This window comes from Onthophagus taurus, chromosome 1 (assembly GCF_036711975.1).
Source record: "Onthophagus taurus isolate NC chromosome 1, IU_Otau_3.0, whole genome shotgun sequence".
Classification (NCBI taxonomy): Eukaryota; Metazoa; Arthropoda; class Insecta; order Coleoptera; family Scarabaeidae; genus Onthophagus; species Onthophagus taurus.
The window spans coordinates 35,563,021-35,587,558 of NC_091966.1; the positions used below are offsets into that span (position 1 = coordinate 35,563,021).

General features: G+C 34.3%; 3 protein-coding genes and 6 non-coding genes across 12 annotated transcripts in view; 6 read left to right on the plus strand and 3 right to left on the minus strand.

Moving 5' to 3' along the window:
- The window catches only part of LOC111425780 (Sestrin), a 151,705-nt gene extending 147,865 nt beyond the window's left edge, over nt 1–3,840 (plus strand). For all 4 annotated transcript variants that reach the window (XM_023060022.2, XM_023060021.2, XM_071200726.1 and 1 more), the window contains one exon: nt 3,334–3,840. In XM_023060022.2, the coding sequence (XP_022915790.1) occupies nt 3,334–3,423 (90 nt within the window). In that variant the 3' untranslated portion in view covers nt 3,424–3,840. The remainder of the gene's footprint in view (nt 1–3,333) is intronic.
- A 3,485-nt stretch (nt 3,841–7,325) lies between these two features.
- On the minus strand, nt 7,326–7,444 carry LOC139432664 (5S ribosomal RNA). The gene has a single exon (XR_011642415.1). It is a non-coding gene; the product is annotated as a 5S ribosomal RNA (ribosomal RNA).
- Nucleotides 7,445–11,064: 3,620 nt separating this feature from the next.
- On the plus strand, nt 11,065–11,183 carry LOC111422441 (5S ribosomal RNA). Its single transcript, XR_002707330.1, has one exon. It is a non-coding gene; the product is annotated as a 5S ribosomal RNA (ribosomal RNA).
- Nucleotides 11,184–12,336: 1,153 nt separating this feature from the next.
- Nucleotides 12,337–12,455, plus strand: LOC111425813 (5S ribosomal RNA). Its single transcript, XR_002707736.2, has one exon. It is a non-coding gene; the product is annotated as a 5S ribosomal RNA (ribosomal RNA).
- Nucleotides 12,456–12,555: 100 nt separating this feature from the next.
- LOC111422437 (5S ribosomal RNA) lies at nt 12,556–12,674 on the minus strand. Its single transcript, XR_002707326.2, has one exon. It is a non-coding gene; the product is annotated as a 5S ribosomal RNA (ribosomal RNA).
- A 752-nt stretch (nt 12,675–13,426) lies between these two features.
- Nucleotides 13,427–13,545, plus strand: LOC111425815 (5S ribosomal RNA). The gene has a single exon (XR_002707738.2). It is a non-coding gene; the product is annotated as a 5S ribosomal RNA (ribosomal RNA).
- A 425-nt stretch (nt 13,546–13,970) lies between these two features.
- On the plus strand, nt 13,971–14,089 carry LOC111422436 (5S ribosomal RNA). The gene has a single exon (XR_002707325.1). It is a non-coding gene; the product is annotated as a 5S ribosomal RNA (ribosomal RNA).
- A 1,367-nt stretch (nt 14,090–15,456) lies between these two features.
- On the minus strand, nt 15,457–20,691 carry LOC111425716 (zinc finger protein 260-like). Its single transcript, XM_023059934.2, has 6 exons — nt 20,348–20,691; nt 18,581–19,492; nt 18,231–18,525; nt 17,959–18,177; nt 15,769–16,075; nt 15,457–15,710 (listed from the first exon to the last, which is right to left on the minus strand). Exons 1-6 carry the CDS (start codon nt 20,486–20,488, stop codon nt 15,539–15,541), a joined length of 2,046 nt encoding a protein of 681 aa, XP_022915702.1. The 5' UTR covers nt 20,489–20,691; the 3' UTR covers nt 15,457–15,538.
- A 43-nt stretch (nt 20,692–20,734) lies between these two features.
- Nucleotides 20,735–24,535, plus strand: LOC111425715 (intraflagellar transport protein 88-like protein nompB). Its single transcript, XM_023059932.2, has 8 exons — nt 20,735–21,087; nt 21,145–21,752; nt 21,800–22,031; nt 22,858–23,199; nt 23,253–23,699; nt 23,755–24,115; nt 24,198–24,362; nt 24,414–24,535. Exons 1-8 carry the CDS (start codon nt 20,932–20,934, stop codon nt 24,533–24,535), a joined length of 2,433 nt encoding a protein of 810 aa, XP_022915700.2. The 5' UTR covers nt 20,735–20,931.
- Nucleotides 24,536–24,538: the final 3 nt, after the last annotated feature.

Here is a 24,538-nt window from a genome sequence, read left to right on the forward strand (position 1 = left end):
TTTATGAGAAAATGTTAAGAGACAAATTAGTTGCGTCTAGATTTATCTCTCTTAAATCAAGTTTTTAAATAGCAACGTAGACGCATTAAAAAGTTCTGATGTAAAGTATTATAGAGGTTGATTTTTTAGCCAACATTTTCCGGTTATAAAAATCGTCAAAAAGTTATCTCCATAATTTTGCCTAAAAAAATGTTTCGCATCAATTTAAAAACACCCTGTATATTAAGAAGGAATTCTTAAGTATAACACTTAAGTTATAGTTGTTAAAACATTTATTTTTCACTTGAAATCAAATATTACTGAAGAAATGCGTAATTGAAATAACAACACCATTATTTACAAGAGACAGATGAAGAGAACAATAGAAATCGAAAAATTAGGAGCAGGTGTACTAGTTGTTGTAAAAGAATGATGAAAGGAAATAAACAAGCTGCGGACAAACCTAAAAATGTTACGACATTTTGTGGAGTGTGCCAAGGAAACTCATTTATTTATGCATTTATCTACGCAAATTGGACTGCGTTGTAAATTTCTTTTCTATCTTCAGGGTGTGATTATCTCACTTCCTTCGAGAATGTTTGAAAACATTCATCATATAATTTTCTACGTCATTTTTCTTTTGTATATTGCAGAACAACTTATAGAAAAAGTGTATCGGTGTTTCTACACAACTTTCTGCAAGCAAAATGTAACCCCAAATGGGTTTACTAGTGAAATCCTGTTTAGAATTTCTCCCTTGCAAATTTGTTTTACTTCTTTTCATTTGTTCTGAAATAGGATGCGAAATTTGCATAGAGCTAGAAATTTGCACATTTGACATCTACTGCAGATGTGGTGAGAACACGAAGAATTTTAATTCAGAAAACTGGCGAGCTGAAGATGGTCTTTATCACTAAATTATTGAGAAAATTAAGTAATAAAGTAATAAGTAATAATTTAATATAAAAAGTAGAGAACAAATTCTCAACCAAAAAAACTTGCTTTCTAACGTATTAGGTCGAGGCAGTACAATTAATACCATATCAACACAAGGTTGGTGTCAACCAACGTATCGCCTCGGCCGCAAACGACCTCAGCTTAATATACGATGTCATTGTAGTAATCCAAGGTCGTTTGCGGCCGAAGCAGTACAGTTAATACCATATCAACACAAGGTTGGCATCAACCAACGTACCGCCTCGGTCGCAAACGACCTCGGCTTAATATACGATGTCACTATTTTAAGCCGAGATCGCTTGCGGCCGAGGCAATAGTGTTAATACTATATCAACACAAGATTGGTGTCAACCACCGTATCGTCTCGGCCGCAAACGACCTCTGCTTAATACACGATGTCGCTGTATTAAGCCGAGGTAGTACAGTTAATACCATATCAACACAAGGTTGGTGTTAACCAACGTACCACCTCGGCCGCAAGCGACCTCGGCTTAATGTGCAATATAACTGTATTAAGCCGAGGTCGCTTGCGGCCGAGGCAGTACAGTTGATACCATATCAAGACAAGTTTGTTATCAATCAACGTACCGCCTCGCCCGCAAACGACCTCGGCTTAATACACGATGTCACTGTATTAAGCCGAGGTCGCTTGCGGCCGAGGCAGTAGTGTTAATACCATATCAACACAAAGTTGGTGTCAACCAACGTACCGCCTCGGCTTACTATACGATGTCACTGTATTAAGCCGAGGTCGTTTGCGGCCGAGGCAGTACAGTTAATACCATATCAACACAAGAATGGTATCAAGCAACGCAAGGTCTATAGAACATAAGGTTACCTAATTCCCTATGCCTCTGTAGTATCGATTATTACCCCGCAGATTGACATCACTGGTTCGATACAGTCAGAGTAAAAGATAGCCTATACGTGCCTATACTGTGGTACAGTCTATATAAAATATTTAAACCTCGCATCATGTTGTGTTGTTCATAGAGCCAGCTACGTCACTGACCCACCTTGCCCGTCAGAGGAGGAGAATTGGCATTGGGCAACCTTATGTTCTATAGACCTTGCAAGCAACGTACCAGTTTTGTCAGCACACAATCGTCGTTGCTTACACGTCTTCACTTACAGCATACGGCAAAATAATATTGACACCGAGCAAACTCATCTAGTACAATTGTTAGAATATGGTGTGTTAATTAATTATCGTACCCAACGTCATCATTGCAAGTATGCAACCAATATTACATTACTGGTATTGCAATACGCGATTTGCGTATTCAGATATATTCAGTGTGATATTGGTTGCATACTTGCAATGATGACGTCGATTACGATAATTAATTAACACTCTGTATGTGTATTGCAATATACGGCGAGGTGGAACTGCCTCAAACGTCGTATAACAATGACGAACAAAATCGTTCATCCAGATATACACGGCACAATAGAGGATTAAAGACAAAACACTCGGTGCGGAAGCTATATCGAGGTAGCGTCTCAGCCGCAAGCGACCTCGGCTTTATTTTCTCAGTTATTAACATAATATACAGGTGCCCATTATGTATGGAATATAGTATATATCTTGGTAGGTATCTTATATAAAAAAACATTTTATATAAAAGTTGTTTAATATTTTATTTGCCATAATAAGAGACAGCATTCAATTGTTTTTATTTCAGAAAACAAATGAGCAACGAATAACACTTGAAGTTTTTTAAATAGCAGTGTACCCTTTCGTTAGGCTCATTTGATAGAGATTTTTTTTCTCTTTACGATAACGTAAAATTTTAGTACCCTTAATCAGAAAATTTTTGAGAATATGTATAAATTACTTTTTGTACTTTTCAAATATAAAAAAGGATTTTAAAAACCCTTTGGTCGATCTTGGCAAGACATTTATATAAAAAGTCGATCTTCATCAAAAATTAGTGGACACCACTGCTATATTCCATACATAATGGGCACCCTGTATAATTACAATAAGACATAATTAAGATAGGTCTCAATCGGCAGAAGTAAAATATCGCAATCTTGTGTATAAAGAATTATTGTATACTAATATAAAAACGATATATTTTTGCTGGGCGCGAGAGGTATCTCGCCCCGCAAGCGACCTCGGCTTCATACCCTCAGTCGGTGAATTAATACTTAATGGCAATGAGATATAATTAAGTGATTATAGCCTATCTCACTTGTGATAGAATTACTAATACTTCCTATCTTCGAGATATCATGAGCATAAAAAAGTATAATTGCAGCGCCTCGGCCATAAATGACCTTGGCTTTATTATATTAGCCGTTAAAAATAAAATATGGCGATCTTATCATATAAAGAAAACATCTAATATAAAATAAATCTTGATATTAAAGAAATATTTTTTTTCTTTATAGGTACATGTAAACTTAATGATTTTGGAGGCAAGAATGCAAGCGGAGTTGCTGTATGCCCTAAGGACCGTAAATTGTTACATGACAAACTAGGATAACCCATTCGAGATCTAGTCTATTTAAAAAATTATTAATGAATTAAAAAAAAAAACTGTTTAGTAATCCGAAATGCTAAAAAAACAAAAAATGAAAAAAATCATGTGTGAATGAAATTATTCTTGTGCTGTACTGACAAGTAACCGAATTAACCGGTAATGAAAAGATGGACGTACTCGACTGAAAACCCATTCTTCTTCTATATATTATTAATAGAAAGGTAATGGAAGGGTGCGTTCCGCACAAAGAATATTAATAATAATAAATAAGAATAAATTGTCCAGAAAGGAACTGATCGGTGTCCTATAATTAATTTTTAAAGACACCACACTGAATCATGTTTAATTTAAGGATTAAATGTATATAAATATTTGTATATGAATATTTTAAAATAACGTTCGTTTGATTTTGTGCTATTTGTTTTTTCTTTTTGTTATGTTCTATATTTGTTTTATTATTTTTTTTTCTCATATAGTTGAAGAGTCCTTGCACCGTATATATACTATACTAAAAAAAATATAAAAAAAGTACATATTATATTAAAAATATAAACGCATAATTGAACAAAATATGACCATTTCGTATGGCTTATAAAAAATATATACATACATATAATATAGACACATATTATAATTTTTTAATTATATTATATGAAAATATAAACATCACCAACGTACTACTCGGCTTGTGAGCACCCGTTTTTTAAATAAATATGTAAAAGTAAATTTTTGTGATCTGGTCGTAATAAAAAATTTTAAAAAAAAATGGGGGACAGACAATAAATGATAGTGAAAAATTACGACCGATAAATGACGAATATCAAAATGAAAAAAAAATAATTTTTTGCCAATTGATTGATGTTTTTTTTTTAATTAATAGTGCTAAGATTTGAGTTTTGATTTAATTTTTTTTTGTGAGAGAACATTGATCTCAGTATTAATCTTTAATACATTGTGTTCCGCACTGCCATAAATAATGAAAAACTACGGTTTCCAATATTTTTTTTATTTTTTTTTTGCTTTGACGACTTCGGTTTGAAAAAAAAGGAAATTTGAGCAATTTTAAAAGCACTTTAATGGTTTACTGAATGTAATAGAGTGGGATGTTTCAAAAGTTTATGCCAAAATATTATTAATATCATAATTATTAAAATCATTTCTAAAAAAACCATCTTTAATAATAATAAATTTTATTTCATTAATTAATACACCTTGTAATGCAAAATCCTAATGATGAAGATGGCTTTACGAAATCGGTCGAATCAAATTATTATTTTAAAACGAATTTGATTAATTTGGCATATTATTTTTGAAACACACCATATATAAATTTTTCTAATAACCATGGTATCGCATTGTGATCAATAAATACAGGGTGTATTAATATGGTGATTAAAAAAAAACATTGTAATCACCATAAACCATCCTGTACATGTTAATTAAAAAGTCGCTTGAGAGAAATCCGAAAAGAAATGTTGTTTTTTATAATGTTATAATTGTTATATTGGCATTTTTTTAATTATTATTAATTAATTAATTAATTAACAAGCAAGGCTAACGAAATGATGAATGAAAAAAAAATCAAATTGTAATTATTATATAATATAGATATATATACATATATATTTGTAGAATTTAAAGAAAAAAAAAGGAAATGCTGTGATGTAAATTTTTCTGTATTTATTTGGAACAATATCATTTTTTTTTAATTTTAAAAAAATCTAAAAAGTAAACTATTTGGCCTATTTATCACGATTTTGTTTATTAATGACGAATGTAATTTTACTGTGCCATTTTGGCACTTGGTAAAGCAGAAAATTTTTTTGTAGGTTTAAAATTAATAAATTATGGAGCGATGGAAATGTAACGAATCGTAGCCGGATTTCATAACTGATCGATTTTTTTTAAACTCACATATTACACATAAATCGAAAACATAATCCCATTATTACACACAAATACACTTACAATTATTACGTTCTACCAAGTAACACTTCAAAATAGTTAACCAAGAAAAACAACAATATTAAGTTGTTTTCTTCAACCTGTATAGATACATTATACGATTGTGGTTAGTTGTTGTAATCTAAAATAATAATAAAAAATACAACAACATGGGTAGAACACTGGACTATAAAAAACTAAAACGGAATACATTTAAACCCGTTTTTCATATAAAGTATGGTGTTTTTTTTCTTTATAATTATTATTAATTATTAATTTTTTCTCGTTTATCCTCTTGCGCAATATAATTATTAATTTTTACTGTTTCAATAATGTGGTAAAATAAAAGTGGTTATGAAATCCCCAAATTATTCAGTTGGAGTAAGGTATTCTCCAATTTGTGATATTTCTCTGAATGTGATGACCGTGTAATAGATTTTTAGAATTGTTTCAATTTGAATACCTACCTGTACAAGTTCTGTTGATGTTTAACCATAGACTTTTAGTGAGATGTTTTAATTAATCCTCTTTCAAAATAAAGTAGTTTGACACTAAAAAAATAAAGTGTTTTATTCCTTATCAAAATCACATTTAAATTTAATAAGTTATTAATAATAACACAATATATCATACATTAAGAAAAAAGTGTGGCCCGAGATAACAAGCCAAATAAGCTAATAATAAAGAGAAAGAGGATTCAAATCTTCTCCAACCAACATTTATTATTTTTAAAAACATTAAAATCAAACATAAATTAATTAGAAAGCGACATCTATTTACCAATAGCGAAACTAATTACATGTAGTCAAGTTTCAAACCAATACCTGTTGAAAAATTATACCGGGTGATTCAAACCAAACGAAAACACGAATTTAAAAAAATTAAAATTTTCATTTTGTTGGGGCCACCCCGTATGCTTTTTCTTTAGCTAAGTTTCAAACCATCGAAAAATTGTGATTAGTTCCACTACTACCGAACAGATGTCGCGTTTGATTTTTTCCAAAAAAATGAAAGTTCTATTTAGGTGGGGAACATTCTCAAGTTTTTTGAAAATTTCAAAAAAAGTTTACTTTGCTGAGACACGAACTTGGCTCCTTTTGCATACAAAGCAATTGGATGTGTTATATTGTGAATGTCATTAATCCAACGTCTAGTTGTTCGAACTTATGTTGAAGTTTCTTCAAAAAGATGAAAGTGTTTATAAGTTAACTATTAAGAGGTATTCTACTTTGTGCTTATATTGCTTGATTGGAAAAGAGACCAAACTCCATCAATTCTTTGCCTCATTCGACACCATCTCAATCATTTTCCCGCCGAGGCAATTTAAAAACTTACCCCTGAAAAGCAGTCAAGAATGTAATGACGCTTACACTGGAGGGTATTATTAATATGTAGACATGTTGAATCGATGTCATAAAAAATACTTACCTACTTTCACGGTTCTATAAATGTTACTACACTATCCAAAATCTTGATTATGCAACAATAAAATTATTCTTAAATAATTTTATAATAATGTTCTTAGGGATCCATTTTCATGTCGCCGACGCCCACCGAGCAAGTTTTTTTAGTTATAAAAATTATTATAATATTTCTAGGACCATTGTAAGACAACTTACTCTGTGGCAAGAAAACTATAGCTCTTTCTTGTAATTCGAATAACTTGTTGGATTTCAACAAATCAATGGATTGAATGCGAATGATAATGTCATAGCAAAAAAGACGCACAAACGATTTCTTTCACATTGTACAGGGTCAGTGTAGATGAGCTGAGTCTATATGTATATGGCAAAACTACTGGCACTATTTTAATATAAATTTGCGCACATGATTTATCCGAGGAGATTCAGCTAAAATATTTTCAGTTTTCTGCAACTTCCGGATATACCGGAAATGGACCATTACTTCATTATTTTAAATGGAATCCCAGTTAAGTTATTGAAAAAATAAAAGAAAAGGCAACGGCACGCGGTGTTCCCAAGCGGTCACCCATCCAAGTACTAACCGCGCCCGACAGTGGTTAACTTCGGTGATCAGACGAGAACCGGTACATTCACTGTAGTATGGCCGTTGCCTGTGTATAAAATTTCATGCTAGCTTACGTTTGATGTCTTCGTCGAGAAAATACAACGCATTACAGACGTTGTTTCGGTCAAAATGTTGCATTGCGTTGCAATATAATAATATATTCCACCAACGTAAAACCTAAAATGTGAATTATAAAATATTCCTGCGGATTGATATCTATATTCTCACCCTTCAGATTACTTATCTAACTTCTGTTTGCGAAACTAATCGCTCGTTTACTTGAGTTACTGGAAGCAGGAATACATAAGATTTTTCGTCGTAGTAATATATTATTACATTTCAACGCAATGCAACACATTGCTCGACACGACGTATGTAATGTGTTGTATTTTCCCGATAACACATTGTGTAAATCTGAAATGACACTATTATGGTCAAATAATACATGTGTCTAAATAATACGCCGTCTAAATAATACATGTGTGTTTGCGGAACTGAACGCTCATTTATTTGAAACGCTGGAAGCAGGAATACATACGATTTTTCGTCCTAGTTGGTGGAATATATTATTATATTGCAACGCAATGCAACATTTTACTCGACACGACGTATGTAATGCGTTGTATTTTCCCGACAACAAATTGTGTAAATCTGAAATGACACTATTATGGTCAAACGTAAGCTAGCATGAAATTTTATACACAGGCAACGGCCATACTACAGTGAATGTACCGGTTCTCGTCTCTTAAAATCACAATCACACCCCATAGTAACGCACACACACACACCCACACTAATCAACACATCACCAACACAAACAGCCTCACCGCTGTTATAACACGCTAGGATTTTTTACCCTCCCAAGCGCTCTCCCGACACTCGTCCGCCCTCAATTAGGAGATTCAACCGCAACCGATTAACTAACTTCCCCCCCAATCGTCTCAGCTATATTGTCACGCGGCTCCCTTGCAACCCCTTGTAATTTGTACATATATTTATCTTTTGTATATAGATCGTTGCAACACCCGTATTCACTATCCCGGTTTAACAAGCGCCGCCGCTTCGAAAAAACCGCCGTCGATTCCGTAGTTTTAAGATGTATTATGATATCTTAGGTTAATTTTAAGTTAATTTTAAGAAGTATTGTAATATTATCTGTATCAACTATTTTAATGAATAAATGTATATTTGAATTTGGTTCTCGTCTGATCACCGAAGTTAACCACTGTCGGGCGCGTTTAGTACTTGGATGGGTGACTGCTTGGGAACACCGCGTGCCGTTGCCTTTTTTTTATTTTCCAAAAATTCATTAAATAAATTCCCTCCTATCTAGGCCCGCAAACTACATCACACCATTTTCCACGCCCAGCTATTGTTATGGTCTATGGGTCTATGCGTTTTCTGTGTATTTTTAGAGGTTACATCCTAGACGTATTCATATTATTTTTGAAGTTTTATGTTTTTAGTCGTATTAATGTCTATCATATAACCTCTAAAAACACAGACAGTTACCAGCCGTGGCAAATAGTGTGAAGTAGAGTGCGGGCAACCAACCCGTAGTGGACTAATACAAAAATACAATGGATATAGTCTTGTTAGGGTGCGTTTACGTTGGAGTTGCGATAAACGATACTAGTAAAATAACGAAATTGTTGTCATAGTTTTATATGCAGGTGTTTATATTGGAACAAGAGCTGCGATAAACGATAAAAGCAGTAATGAGAGCAGCGATAAGAGCTGCGCAAAATTCGTTTCTATGATATGCTGTTTATAGTGGAGCGTCGATCTGTTGTGGTGATTTTTATCTTTTTGGTTCCACAAGGGGGATCTAACAAAAATTTCACTAATTAAACAGTCGATATCCATGCCGACCACACCTGATAATAGCAAAGAAAATAGGGAATACAATTAGCGTCGCTCTTATCGTTAGTCTGCTGTCAAGCGTGTGACAATGCGTCGCTCCAATATAAACACTTGCATATAAAACTATGACAACAATTTCGTTATTTTGCTAGCATCCTTTATCGCAGCTCCAACGTAAACGCACCCTTAGATTCTACTGTCCTTGGTGGTACATACCTGTTCTTTATTGTGTAGGTGAACCCTTGTTTGGACAGCTTAGCTGCCTCCGCGTCTAAATAATTCTTGTGTATTATAAAATATTTCACTGTCTGTTATGGTTATTTATTTTAGAGTATAGCTGCCGTGCATTACTAAATAATGGGTATACATGGAAAAAAGTTGTACATTTTGTTCCTTACTGTGTACTTCAACTCATGCCTCGGTAGCACAACTGTCTCGGCGTCTACATAACGCATGTATCTTGTAAAAGATTTCACTGTCAATTTGAATGCTAAAATGTGAATTCTAAAATATTCCTGCGGAATGGCATCTATATTCTCTCCCTTCAGATTACTTCTCTCTCTATCGTCCGTTTGCGAAACTAAACGCTCATTTACTTGAGTTTGCATCCTAGTTAGTGGAATAAACGGATATCTTTGTCATGACTCCGTCATCATCATAATATATTATTATATTGAAACACGGCGTATGTAATGCAGTGTATTTTCACAAACATACTTCATCCTGTAAATCTAAACTGGCACTATTAATGTCAAACGTAAGCTGGCATGATGTATTATATGCAGGCAACGGCCATACTACAGTGAATGTACCGGTTCTCGTCTAACACGCTAGGATTTTTTACCCTCCCAAGCGCTCTCCCGACACTCGTCCGCCCTCAATTAGGAGATTCAACCGTAACCGATCAATTAACTCCCCCCCCCGCAAAACGTGCCGTTGCCTTTTTTTTTTGTTTTTTCAATAATTTAATAAATAAGATTATTTTCCCAAATATTATGCCATTATCCGCCGACTTAATAATACATGTGTGTTACTACGTGCTTCTATTGTTGAGTACACAAACCGTTATGTATGTATATTTAAAAAGGTTTTGCTGTCTGTTCTTTTTCTAAGTACTTGAACCACTGCCTCAGCAACTCAATCACAGAGTCGATTTCAAAGTTTTAGTGCCTCTGTCTATACTCGTGTGTGCTCCACAATTTCGGCTGCAGAACAACTTCAACCTCTAAACAACATACTTTTACAAAACTGTCTCTGCAGCTTAGCTGCTTCGGCTTTTAAATAATGGATACATATTGAGAAAAGAATTTACTTCCTGTTTCTTACTGTGTACTTCAACTCATGTCTCGGCAGTACAGTTAGCTTGGCATCCAAATAATCCATTTATATTGTAAAAGATTTCACTGTCAACTTGAAAAACTAAAGTTCAAGAAACCTTCAGATTACTTCTCCTATCTTCTAACACTCTGTTTGCGGAACTGAACGCTCATTCGCTTGAGGCGCTGGAAGCAGGAATACATAAGATTTCCGTCCTGGTTGGTGGAATAACGGAAAACTTTATCATGACTTCGCCACCATCGTAATATATTATACAGGTCATCCACGACGACCATCCATTATAACTATATAGAGAACTAAATGAAGTAGGGGTTTGAAAATTATGATGTTTGATGCGAGCTTTTTAACTGAAATATTTTCAGATTCCGGGTACATGTGGTTACACCGGAAGTGGTGTACATCATCCTGTAAATCTGAAGTGGCATTATTAAGGTCAAATGTAAGCTGGCATGATGTGTTATACGCAGGCAACAGCCATACCACAGTGAATGTACCGGTTCTCGTCTGATCACCGAAGTTAATCACTGTCGGGCGCGGTTAGTACTTGGATGGGTGACCGCTTAGGAACACCGCGTGCCGTTGCCTTTTTTATTTTTCCAAAAATTTATTAAACATATTAGTTAAGCCGAAGCTGTACGATTGTACAGCTTCGGCTTCTCGACAATGGATATATTCAAAAAAAGTTGTACTATAGTAGACGCCACGAGAGCTGTAAATCATCGTTTTCCGCTCATACAAATGCCATACGTAGTGCACAAACCGCTAGAGAGTACGGTGTGTTAGAAAGAGATAGCATTAGTTTAATATGTCTGCTGTACAATTCAAGTGACCACGTCGAAAAAGTACGTCTGTTCTTCTAAGGGATGTAACTCTATAATTATAACCTCAAATCGAAACGCCTTGTGAGCGTTGTCATGAATCTGTTAGTGTTTTCACAAGCCGAAAATGTTTTCTTTGAAAGGAAAATCATTAAATTATATCTTTGACAATGTTTGACATATAACCTCCGTTACTAACATAACCTACATTTAAATGTATGTGGTGAAATAATCTAAGTCGTACGTCCATATCTTGATTCATACCATTTTTAAACGTCAAGTCTATGCCAGCTCTCGTGGTTTCTACTATACCTGTTCTTTATTGATTAGTTGAACCCTTGTTTCGACAGCTTAACTGCCTCGGCGTCTTATTATAAATCGTCGTATTATAAAATATTTCACTCTCTGCTAGGTTATATATTTTTGAGTTTAGCTGCCTCGGTTTCCTAAATAATGGATATACATAGAAAAAGTTGTACTTCTTGTTCCTTACTGTGTACTTCAACTCATGCCACGGTAGCACAACTGTCTCGGTGTGTACATAATGCATGTGTATTGTAAAAGATTTCACTGTCAATTTGAATGCTAAAATGTGAATTCTAAAATATTCCTGCAGAGTGACAACTACATTTTCTCCCTTCAGATTACTTCTCTCTCTATCTTCCGTTTGCGAAACTAAACGCTCGTTTACTTGAGGCACTGGAAGCAGGAAAACATAAGATTTTTCGTCCTAGTTGGTGGAATAAACGAATATCTTTATCATGACTCCGCCATCATCATAATACATATATTATTATATTGCAACACGACGTATGTAATGCAGTGTATTTTCACGACAAACAATTAAACATACATCATCCTGTAAATCTGAAGTGGCATTATTAAGGTCAAACGTAAGCTGGCATGATGTGTTATACGCAGGCAACGGCCATACCACAGTGAATGTACCGGTTCTCGTCTGATCACCGAAGTTAACCACTGTCGGGCGCGGTTAGTACTTGGATGGGTGACCGCTTGGGAACACCGCGTGCCGTTACCTTCTTTTTTTGATTTCCCAATAATTGAAACGCTGGAAGCAGGAATACATACGATTTTTCGTCCTAGTTGGTGGAATATATTATTAAAAAAACAAAAAAAAAAGGCAACGCCACGCGGTGTTCCCAAGCGGTCACCCATCCAAGTACTAACCGCGCCTGACAGTGGTTAACTTCGGTGATCGGACGAGAACCGGTACATTCACTGTAGTATGGCCGTTGCCTGTGTATAAAACTTCATACTAGCTTACGTTTGGACATAATAGTGACACTTCAGATTTTCACAATGTGTTGTCGGGAAAATACAACGCATTACAGACTGTTACAGACGTTGTTTCGGGCAAAATGTTGCATTGCGTTGCAATACAATAATATATTCCACCAACGTAAAACCTAAAATGTGAATTATAAAATATTCCTGCGGAATGATATCTATATTCTCACCCTTCAGATTACTTATCTAACTTCTGTTTGCGAAACTAATCGCTCGTTTACTTGAGTTGCTGGAAGCAGGAATACATAAGATTTTTCGTCGTAGTAACATATTATTATATTGCAACGCAATGCAACACATTGCCCGACACGACGTATGTAATGTGTTGTATTTTCCTGACGAACACATCGTGTAAATCTGAAATGACACTATTATGGTCAAACGTAAGCTGGCATGAAATTTTATACACAGGCAACGGCCATACTATAGTGAATGTACCGACAGTGGTACATTAAGTTCCTATGCTGCAATACTTTGATTTTAGTTTGTGGGCGAGGGGCAAGAGCAGGAGTGTTTCGTGACGTAAGTGATCACGGATTGCGCACGCAACCTCATGGCCATGTGGTGCTCCATGCATTTGTTTGATTTGAATTGTTTGGCGGTATTATTTTCCACATGTGACGTAATGCGAAGTATGGTTGCGTACGAACCTAGACAACCTTTTATATATAAACATTCAGCTAGCATGATGTATTGTACGCAGGCAACGGCCATACCACAGTGAACGTACCGGTTCTCGTCTGATCACCGAAGTTAACCACTGTCGGGCGCGGTTAGTACTTGGATGGGTGACCGCTTGGGAACACCGCGTGCCGTTGCCTTTTTTTTTGAAGATTTTACTTCCTGTTGCTTACTGTGTACTTCAACGGTTGTCTCGGCAGTACAATTACATTGGCGTCTAAATAATGCGTGTATATTGCAAAAGATTTCACTGTCAACTTGAAAACTGAAATGTAAATTTTACTTTCAACCTGTTAAATTTGCAATTCACTAAAATTCAAGTAACCTTCAGGTTACTTCTCCTATGTTCTAACACTCTGAACACATAAGATTTTTCGTCCTAGTTGGTGGAATAAACTGATATCTTTGTCATGACTCCGCCATCATCATAATATATTATTATGTTGCAACACGACGTATGTAATGCAGTGTATTTTCACGACAAACATTTAAACATACTTCATCCTGTAAATCTGAAGTGGTACTATTAAGGTCAAACGTAAGCTGACATGATGTATTATACGCAGGCAACGGCCATACCACAGTGAATGTACCGGTTCTCGTCTGATCACCGAAGTTAACCACTGTCGGGCGCGGTTAGTACTTGGATGGGTGACCGCTTGGGAACACCGCGTGCCGTTGCCTTTTTTTTTGTTTTTTAATAAATAAGAAGAATATGTTTTACACTTTCAATCAAAATCATTTTTTTTTTAACCTATTAACAGACTATTAATCTAATGCAGGCTCATGTCCACAAGAGGCATGTTCATATCGTTGATAAAACCACTCCACTTATTAGCTTTCAACTACACCTTTCTACACATATTTGAGCTATGTGTATCCCCTTATATATAAAATAATTCATCTGGCACCATTCAAAGCCTTGGTTATGCAACACTGCTTAAATGAGACAACATCCACAGAGAAAGTTCTTTTACTAATAAAAACTATTATATTATAATATTCCTGGAATCAGTGCAAGACATCTTACTCTGTAGCAATAAAACCATCGCTCTTTCTTGTTATTTGACGAACTTCTAGAACTTCAACAAATCAATAGATTTAATATTATAGCAATAATTGCTATGAGAATGATTAATGTCATAGCAAAGAAGATGCACAAACGATTCCTTTCACATTGTATAATCACGCTCAAAATTCACAATAATGGTGGGTAAATCAACACTAATTCCAATTACACTATTCTAGTATTCATTTCATCATATTTTGATGTGCGGGTTCCTATTATAGCATTCTTAGATGAGATTGTGGTTCTGCTTAGAACGTTGGGAACTATCAAAGTCGATTACACTCAAAAATTGGAATAAGTTTCGGTGCCAGTGTGATGACAAGAAAGTAAAGTAGCGTCACACCTTTTTCTCTGGCATTGTTTGTGTCATCACCTAGAACATTCAGTAAAAGATGTCTTAAAATGATTGTATTTGTATTTCCCGTTTCTAAAGTTTCATCAAACGCTTCGATTGTTATCATTAAAGCTCAAAGAACTCGAGGGATTTGAAAATAGCTTGCACGTTGAAATAATAATTGATAAAGTATCTGTTAGTGTGATTAAAAATAACTGTTTTTTCTCTTTCCTTCTACTTTCCTACTTACTAAAAGTAAATAACTGAACGTCCGCTGGTCTTTCTTCACGTTATCACTTAAAACTTTAAAATTGAGACATCAGAGTTAACTAAATATATTATTGTTCATAACAATATAAACAAACATATTATGAAAACACTAAATGAATAGTTCTTGCTAAATAACATACCTGTTATTGTCTTCGTTTTTTAAGAATCTACCGTCAAACATTTAAAACACAACATGAATAATACATCATGTCCACTCAGTGTAGCCGCATAATGTATTGGCGTTCTTTTCACCCGGTTTGCCCTCTGCGCGTTGTGAGGCGGGCACCGCGCTTTATCGCATTTTCGCACCGATAAATATAAAACCACGGATGAATTATAGAAAAAAGGAAAAATGTAAAAAATATAGCAACATTTCCATAATTTTCAAACATTTTTCTTTTTTATTTCAATTCTTTTCAATACATTCAGTCTTTTTTAAATATTACTTTCCTTACACAAATCAACCATTCTCTTGTTTAACATTGTGTTTCTTTAAATGCGTGGACATTGAGGATCGTGTTATAAACTTTCTGTTGCATACTTCGCAAGAATAAGGTCGTTCTCCCGTGTGTAATCGTTTATGAATCATCATTGGTGAGAATTGAGTAAATGTTTGCCCACAAATATCACATCTAAATAATAATCATCAATAAATCAAACAATAAACATTAACGATATCTAAATACATACGCATATGGTCTTTCACCAGTGTGAGATCTTCTATGACACCGTAACGCGTCTCTTCTTGCAAAAGCTTTTCCACAAATCTCGCACATATAAGATTTTTCACCTGTATGCATGGTTGAATGGATTCGAAGATCAACTCTTGTTAAAAATCCTTTACCACATACATTACATGGATAAGGTTTTTCGCCGGTATGAATTTTCATATGGGTTTGTAAATAACTTTTTGAAACAAACATTTTATTACAAACGGTGCAAGAATATTTCCGGTTGTCTTCACCTGTATGCGTTTTTTGATGTGCTCTTAACAAACCTAAACATAAAAATTTATTTATATTAATATATAGAGAGCGCCCGTAAATTACGTGATATAGGCGATAAAACCATTATAAATGGTTGATGGAAAAATTCCTGACGGATTTAAATTTTTTGCATTGACTTGCTGGAGATTTTAAATTTTTTCCGCCATTTATAGCAACAATGTTGCAATGACGACGAAGACTTCGTCGAGGAAACATTTACATTGAGCGGACAAATAAATAGACAAAATTATCAGTATTAGGTTACCCAAAATCCACATTAGACAAGAGAATCAATATGTGGAGCGGCCAGATTTCCCGAAGACGTTGATCGAACATTAAGCTGGAAAGAATTTCCAGGTCACAGAAGGTCACCAAAGAGGTTTTATACCTCAGCAAAGGGAATCTAAAGTCGCTTTTAGGTTTCCTGGCCGGCCATGCGCCCCTAACATACCACCTCTTCCATCTTGGACAAGCTGAGAATCAAACTTATCGATTTTGCAACGACGTGTGAATGATGTGTGAATGTGTCGCCAGAGGCCGCCTAAGACACAAAATTTTCTTTTTTAGAGCAATACTAAAGTTCATAAAGGACCTACATTTGCCTTAAACTTTTGGAGGGATTAAGTTACAATCGATCTTATAGGTCGCGGTGACGAGAAGAGTTACCATACTATTATTCCTACTTTGAATGATTGCTGTCGAAGCTTTACATTTGACATCTGGACAAATAGTTATGTAACCAGTTACATAAGCTTTACCATCCATTTTATCAATGACGTGTTCGATTAACATTATGTTCCGCACATTTGCAACATGCTTGAAAGTCATACTAGTGAAAATATTCTACACAAATACCTCTAATACTGAGGGATAGTGGCGCCAACACGAAGAAAGCCACAAAAGATTTTGGAATTGAAATTAGTTGTTATAAACGCCAACATATCTGTAGAAGAGATAAAGGAGTTGATTAATAAATGTGGTAAAATCGTAGGTCACTTTAGTCATTCACCATCATCATGTAGTAAGATAAAATTGATACAAAAACAGTTTCAAATACCGTCCAAACTTTTAATACAAGATATTCCAACTAGATTGAATTCGTCTTTTTATATGCTTGAACTCTACTCAAACAAAAAAAGACCTATCACTATTTTTGCCGTTTCAGGGATATTTCCATATAACATTTATAATGATTTTATCAATATTATATGATTTTATTTGAACAAAATCTAAAAAAAAAGTGCAATGATGTATGAGGCGGAAGTTTGGGGATGGAAGAGGCAGGATATTCTGGAGGACGTACAGAATCAGTACAGAAGGTGGGTTCTGGGCTGGCGAGGGAAACACGGGGTATATTGTGAGGGAGGAAGTGAAGGTGGATGAAATGAGGGTGGAGGCGGGCAGAGAAGCAGTTAAATATGAAGGAATTATAGATAGAAGACCATTCTGTGGGAGTGTTGGAAGTTAGGGAGGGGAAGATTAGATATGGTAAAGGAGAGAGGAGGGAATATTACAAAAGGACGGGTTATTCGGAGGCAGAGGTAAATAACAGAAGAAGAGAAGGGATGGAGATGTGCGGAGAGGTACGCGACAGGGATTGGGACGTCCAGAGACAGGAGAGAAGGACGCAGATAAGAGAGGGAAGATACAATGAAATATATGGGGACATAATGACGGAGGGGCTTCCAAAATACTTGATGAAGGAAGGGACTGAGAGAAGGAAGAGGCGCTAGAATATATGTTGAGGATGTAGCGAGCTGAGAGAAAAGGAAAGGAACCAAAGGCAGATTCTGAAAGAGTGGGACGAGAGGTGGGAGGAAGAGGTATATATTGTAATGGAAAATATTGTAAACTTATAGTTGACAATAAAAACACTTAATATATAAAAAATAACCTTTTGTTATAAATCCTCTTCCGCATATATCACAAATATATGGTTTAACACCTAAATGTCTATTAGTATGATCCATTAAGGATTGTTTTGTTTTAAAATTTTGTCCGCAAGTTGTACATGGATAAGGTTTAACATCTGAATGTACTCTTTGATGTACCATTAAATAACTTTTGCATTGAAACCCTTTACCACACGTCGAACAAGCATAATCATATTGACCTAATAAATTGATTATTAGATTTCTTAACGTTTTCTTTTTTTTATGATATCACCTGTATGTTTAGCTTCATGTTGTGCCAACCCAATTTTTGACCTAAACGCTTTATCACAAGTTCCGCATTTAAAAGGTTTCTCACCCGTATGTTTTCTCATATGTTCCGCCAATTTATAATTACTCTTATAAGATTTCCCGCAAATATCACAAACTTTAGGATAACCCCTTTTAGGTTTTGGTTTAGTTTTGTTTTCCGTTTCTTCAATTTTTTCATCACTTTCGTCTTCTTCAATTTCAGTTTCTGATTCGTTACCTTTTCGTGAATCTCTTTTTAAGCGATCTTTAATATTTTTCTATCAAAAATAATTGTATTAAAATAACAAAAAAGTTAAATTATAATGTTATTACCTTAATAGTTTCGGTTGTATCTCCGTGTACTTCTTTTGAATGATTTTCTAAAGCTTCCTTATTAGAAAGAACAGCGCTGCAAACAATGCATTTTAAAAAATGTTGTTCATAATGAGCTGTAAAATCGTCTTTTGTAAAATTTTTTTTACAAATATTACATATTTCAATTGTATCAACCACCGTTTTTTCATCGTCAATTGTGACGTCGTCCATGTATTCTTCGCAATCAACCCCAATAAATACATGATGTTGACCTTCGTCGATTAATAACCTACATTCGCTGTTACTATCTTCATGTTTAATGTATTCATTTGAATCGTTCATTGTTGGTGAATCAATTTCGTATTGTTTTTGAGTTAAAATACTTTCAGGTTTTTGTAAATTCGATTGTACATCGAGTACTGTGTGTATATCGGTACTAAAATGAGTATCTTTTTCTTGTACAACTGCGTTACTTAACGTAATATCATTTAATGATGCATAAGCAGCTTGGGATGTGTATAATTGATTATGTTGATGAATCAACTCTTCGCTATACCTAGAATTGTTAACGATCATTGTTTCTTGTACCTGTAAATTATGACCGTTCACCGTTTGACTTAATTCGTGATGATTGATTTCGATTGAGGATAAAGCATGACTGTTTATATCGATTATTTGGTGTTCAACAATTAAAGCGTCGCGGTGTTCGAGTTGATTCAATTCGAGTTCGCTAACTTCATGCATATTTTCGTTTAATAAATGGTGTTGTTGAACCATCATTAATTCTTCCGTTACCGCATTTAATTGTTTGTAAAGGTCAATTAATAAAGATTCGGTGCGTAACGATCGTTCTCGAAAATCAAAAAATAAATCTAATTTATAAGCGCATTGGTCGCATATCATTTTTGGAAGTTGGTCAGCTTCGTGTATCTGAAATTTGAAAAAATTTAACTTAGCGCCATCTATTGACCATAGAAAATAGCTTAGTAGAAATGTAAAAAAATTTCGTATAAAAATTGAACGCATGTGGCGCCATCTGTTGGGGATATTTTGAAATTATTCAGCTAAGAACCGAACCACTAGAATACAGGTTGGATTGGATATATATATAAAAGCTCCAATCACACAATAACTGCTTGGAGCCACTCAAATTAACGTTTAGACTGGTTGGGAATTCCTCAGATGCAATTACGCCTGTCAAATAATGCCGCCACGTTTGAATTTCCCTGCATCATAATATATGACATGTGAGATTGCATCTGATGAGCTTCCAGCCAGTTACATATAACGTTAGCTGAAACAAAGCTATAATGACAATTATAATCTAATTATTTAATCAAACCATTATTACTTTATTATACTCTTACCGAAAAATCACTTTAAAGTGACGTTTACATTTGTCATTCTGAACAAACTTCAACTTTTAAAATTCTTAGCGGCAAATTTAAAAATATGTATAACACAAATTGGGATTTATACGTTTTAAATTAAAAAAAATGATACTTGTAATAATTGTTATTACTGTCTCTCATCATTCCCACTATTAATAACAAAATTGTTAGTTTAATTAAATTATTTCAGTATAGACGCTAATGCCCTCTCGTGGTGGGATTGCGACATATAATCATCCAAGTTCTAAGATATCTGGGACTGTCTATTGACTGAAATTTAGTGCCCTCTATGAGTGGATATCCAAAGTTTTTGGGTAAAATTCATCATGGCTACCGTCGATAATCCAAATTATATGATTGAAAAAAGGGGAAAATTTCTTGTTATTTTACTTACATGAACGGGTAAACATTCGCCGATTTTCTTATCTAATTGTCGGGAGGTGCCGTCGTTGGTGAAAATGTTCACCGCTAATATTTCATTGATTTTCTCACCGCACAACCTACACAACTCGTTGTACCTTGTCGTGTCCGCCATTGTCGCCGACTACTATCGAACCTGAGAAAATCGGTTGACAAACTACACGTTTTTCACCCTTTACGAATCATTTAAATCGTTCTGAAAGTAATCCGAACACTTTAACCACACGAACCGTCTCATTTCAGACTAAATATGCACAAAATTAATTAAAACCATCTTCGTTATGTGCCGGTAATGTTTACAGGACGGCCATTCCATGACCACTGACAACTTTACGATTGCGCAAGATTTGTGCGCATGTTTTCAAAACATTATTTTCAATTTAAAATAAAATTTCGATTTTATTTAAATAAACTAAAAGTTAAAATTAATATGTTAATAAATAAATAGCTTTTGTACACAACATTTTTAAATAATCAAGAATTTTCCCGATTTATGTATACTTTATGGGTCAATACAAACATAGCAACCACTAAATAACCTTAAAAAATCATCTAAAAATGAGCAAAATTCCTTTAAATTTCACGGAAGAAGACGAAGATCTTAAAGCACTCTTTAGTAAACCAGCCCCTGTATATGAAGATGACGCCATACCAAGGAGTGCTTTGGCAAGTCGGAGACTTAATTCTTCAATGCGATTGGGACTCTCAACTGGGGTACTTTTACCTTAATTAAAGCGTTTGCAATCAATATATGTGTTTATAAACTTTTAGTATCAACGTCAAGGTACCGCAATTTTACCAGTTAAACCTGGAACAGCCGGGTTTAGGCCCATGACATCCGATAATGTTAATAGACCAATGACTGCTGTGCGAGGTGCTGGATACACATCACAAAAACCTATATTTGATCCACTAAATCAAGAGGCGTTAATAACTTCACCTACGGAATTACAAAAAGATGATAGCCCAGAAGGAAAAGTGCGCATTCAAGAAGAAAAAATAATGCAACTTGTTGAAGAATCCTGCGTTGCTAGCGGCGAAGGAAATTTTCAATTAGGATTATCGAAAGCTAAGGAAGCTTCTAATAAAGAAAGAAATTTGATTAGAATACAAGAACAAGCCGGATTAAGTGATCATCACAATATGGATCTCACATACTCAGTTTTATTCACTTTAGCAAATCAATACACAAATAATGAATTATATAGTGAAGCTTTAAGCACTTATCAAATGATCACAAAGAATAGAATGTTTACAAATGCTTATCGATTAAAAGTTAATATGGGTAACATTTATCATAAACAAGGACAACATCACAAAGCTATTAAAATGTATCGAATGGCGTTAGATCAAGTTCCATCAACCCAAAAAAAATTAAGGTAGTGTTTCAAATTTTAATTACACTTAATGATTAATTTTGTTTTAGAATAAAAATTATGCATAATATAAGCATGGTTTTCGTTGAAATGAATCAATTTGAAGAAGCTGTAACTGGTTTGGAGTACATTATGAATGAAGAACCCAATCATAAAGCTGGATTACATCTTGTTTTATGTTGTCGAGCGTTGGAGGATAAAGAAAGGATGAAAATGGCTTTTTCTCTTTTATTAGCGATACCATTAGATGTTGAAGATGAAGAAAAATATAACTTAGAGCAGGTTAATAAAATAAAAATGAATTACAAACCTCGATATAATGGATTAATATGGGAAGGGAGTGTCCATTATATGAAAAATTTTTAATTTGCACTTTAAACTGTTTGAATGAATAAGTTTAATTGCACACAAATTCGAACTGCTATCCACACCGTTGTGTTCTGTATTAGTTAATTCTACTTTTAGTTCAATAAGAATATACAACAATCTAGCGCTGAAGAACAACTAAAATTAGAGCTAACACTAGCACTAGAAACATTCGAGTTTAGCTGTATGTCTCTTAAGAGGGCTTCAAAAGAAAACTGACCTATCATAACATTGCTTCATGGTACAATTAGAGGTTCAAAAGAAAACTGGCCTATCCTAACATTCCTTCATGGTATAATTTTGGTTTCAAAAGAAATCTGACCCATCTTAGGATTATAGTTGACATTACAAAAGAATACTAACCCTACCCAACGTTCTTTCTTGGGTTGATTGACATTTGTAAACAAAACTGCTAACATTCTTGCTTAACATTCTTTACTTCAATTAATTTCTTATTAATTTTTGGTAATTGATATAATGCAAACTAATTAACCAATATTTGTTTTTGAGATATCTTTTCCAAGAGTTGTATAGATATAGTTTTGAGAAAATTGCGTTTAAAGCTTCGAATTGTAAAAATTGAAAAGTGGAGAGCAAATTTTCTTTTCAACATGTCCAATACAGTTGTATTCTATCTATGAGCGCTAACATTTATATTAAAATATACCCGTTCTAACGAGGTCCATTATATCGTGGTTTTACTGTATTATTGTAATCTACATTATTTATTAATTTATTACAGGATAATGCTGAAGATGTAATGATAGCATCAGCAATACAAAATGATCCTCTACACATTTATGAAAAAGATAGACGAACAGAAGCCGAAACAAGTATTTTAACAGCAGCTAAATTAATAGCTCCTTTAATAGAATCATCATTTGGTGTTGGATATGATTGGTGCGTTGAAGTAGTTAAAAATTCCGAATACGCTAAACTTGCTGGGGATTTAGAAATAAACAAAGCTGTGGTTTATTTAAAACAAGGACAATTAAACGATGCCATTGAAACATTGAAAGTTTTGGATAAAGAGCAAGCGATTGCAACAAGTGCTGCTATTAATCTTAGTTTTATTTATTATTTAGTAATAATACTTTATTGCCATTTAAAAAATAATACTTTAAATGATTTTTTTAGCAAGGTGATTATGAAAATGCTGAAAAATATGGTAACATTGTAAAACAAGGAGATGGTTATAACGCTGGAGGTTTTGTTAATTTAGGAGCTTGCGCTTTGACTAAAGGAAAACTTGAGGACGCTAAAAATTATTTTTTAAATGCCTTAGAATGTGACCCTTCAAACGTAGAAGGACTTTATAACCTCGGGCTTTGTTTAAAACATCAAGGATATTACGAAGCTTCTTTAGAGTGTTTCCAAAAATTTACAGGTTCTTTATCACTTCTACCTGAAGTTGTTTATCAAATAGCATGCCTTTTTGAAAGACTTGGTGATACTGAAGCTGCTTCTGAAGCTTATCAACAATTATTAGGATTAATACCGGCTGATGCGGGCGCTATACAAAAATTAGGCGAATTATTTGATGGGGAAGGTGATAAACAACAAGCTCATCATTACCATTATGATGTAAATCAAACAAAAAATGATATAAAAAAATTAGTAAAGAAAGTATTTTTTATAGGCGTTTAGATATTATCCCGGAAATTTATCAGTAATCGATTGGTTAGGTTCTTATTACATAGAAATGCAAGTCGTTGAAAAAGCTTTGGTTTATTTTGAAAAAGCGGCTCAAATGCAACCGGGAAATCCTAAATGGCATATGATGGTTGCTGGGTGTCATCGGAGAAGTGGCAATCTCCATAAAGCTTTAATACTTTATCAGGAAATTCATAAAATGTTCCCTGAAAATTCAGAGTGTTTAAGGTTTTTGGTTAGGCTTTGTAGTGATTTGGGGATGAGAGAAGCTCAAGATTATGCGCTTGAATTAAAGAAGTTAGAGAAAGTTAAAGAAGTTAGAGAAAGAGTTTCTAGTAGTCGACCAGGTACTAAAGATCATCAACTCTATGACAAATTTTAACCTACAAATTTGTTCAAAACGAAACCTTATATATTAAATTAATTTAGGTTCTATAAGAAGCGGAAGTAGCCTATCTTCGCGTGGAGGATCAGGTTTTAGTACTGTTCATGAAAATGTTCGATTAGAATCAAGCGCTAAAAGAACAGGACGTTTAGTGCAACTTCATGATAGTGCCGGAAGTGGAGATTCTGGTTTTGGACAACCAATAATAGGTAAATTTAATCAATCAATTTATTATTATTAAAAAATAATTAAATTTGTAGATGCTCATTATAGCGATCCATTAGGACCTTTACCACAAAGACCAAGAACTGGATTTGAAAAACCAGCCGAATATGATGATTTTGGTGATGAGCAATTAGGCGATGATTTATTACCGGAATAAAAT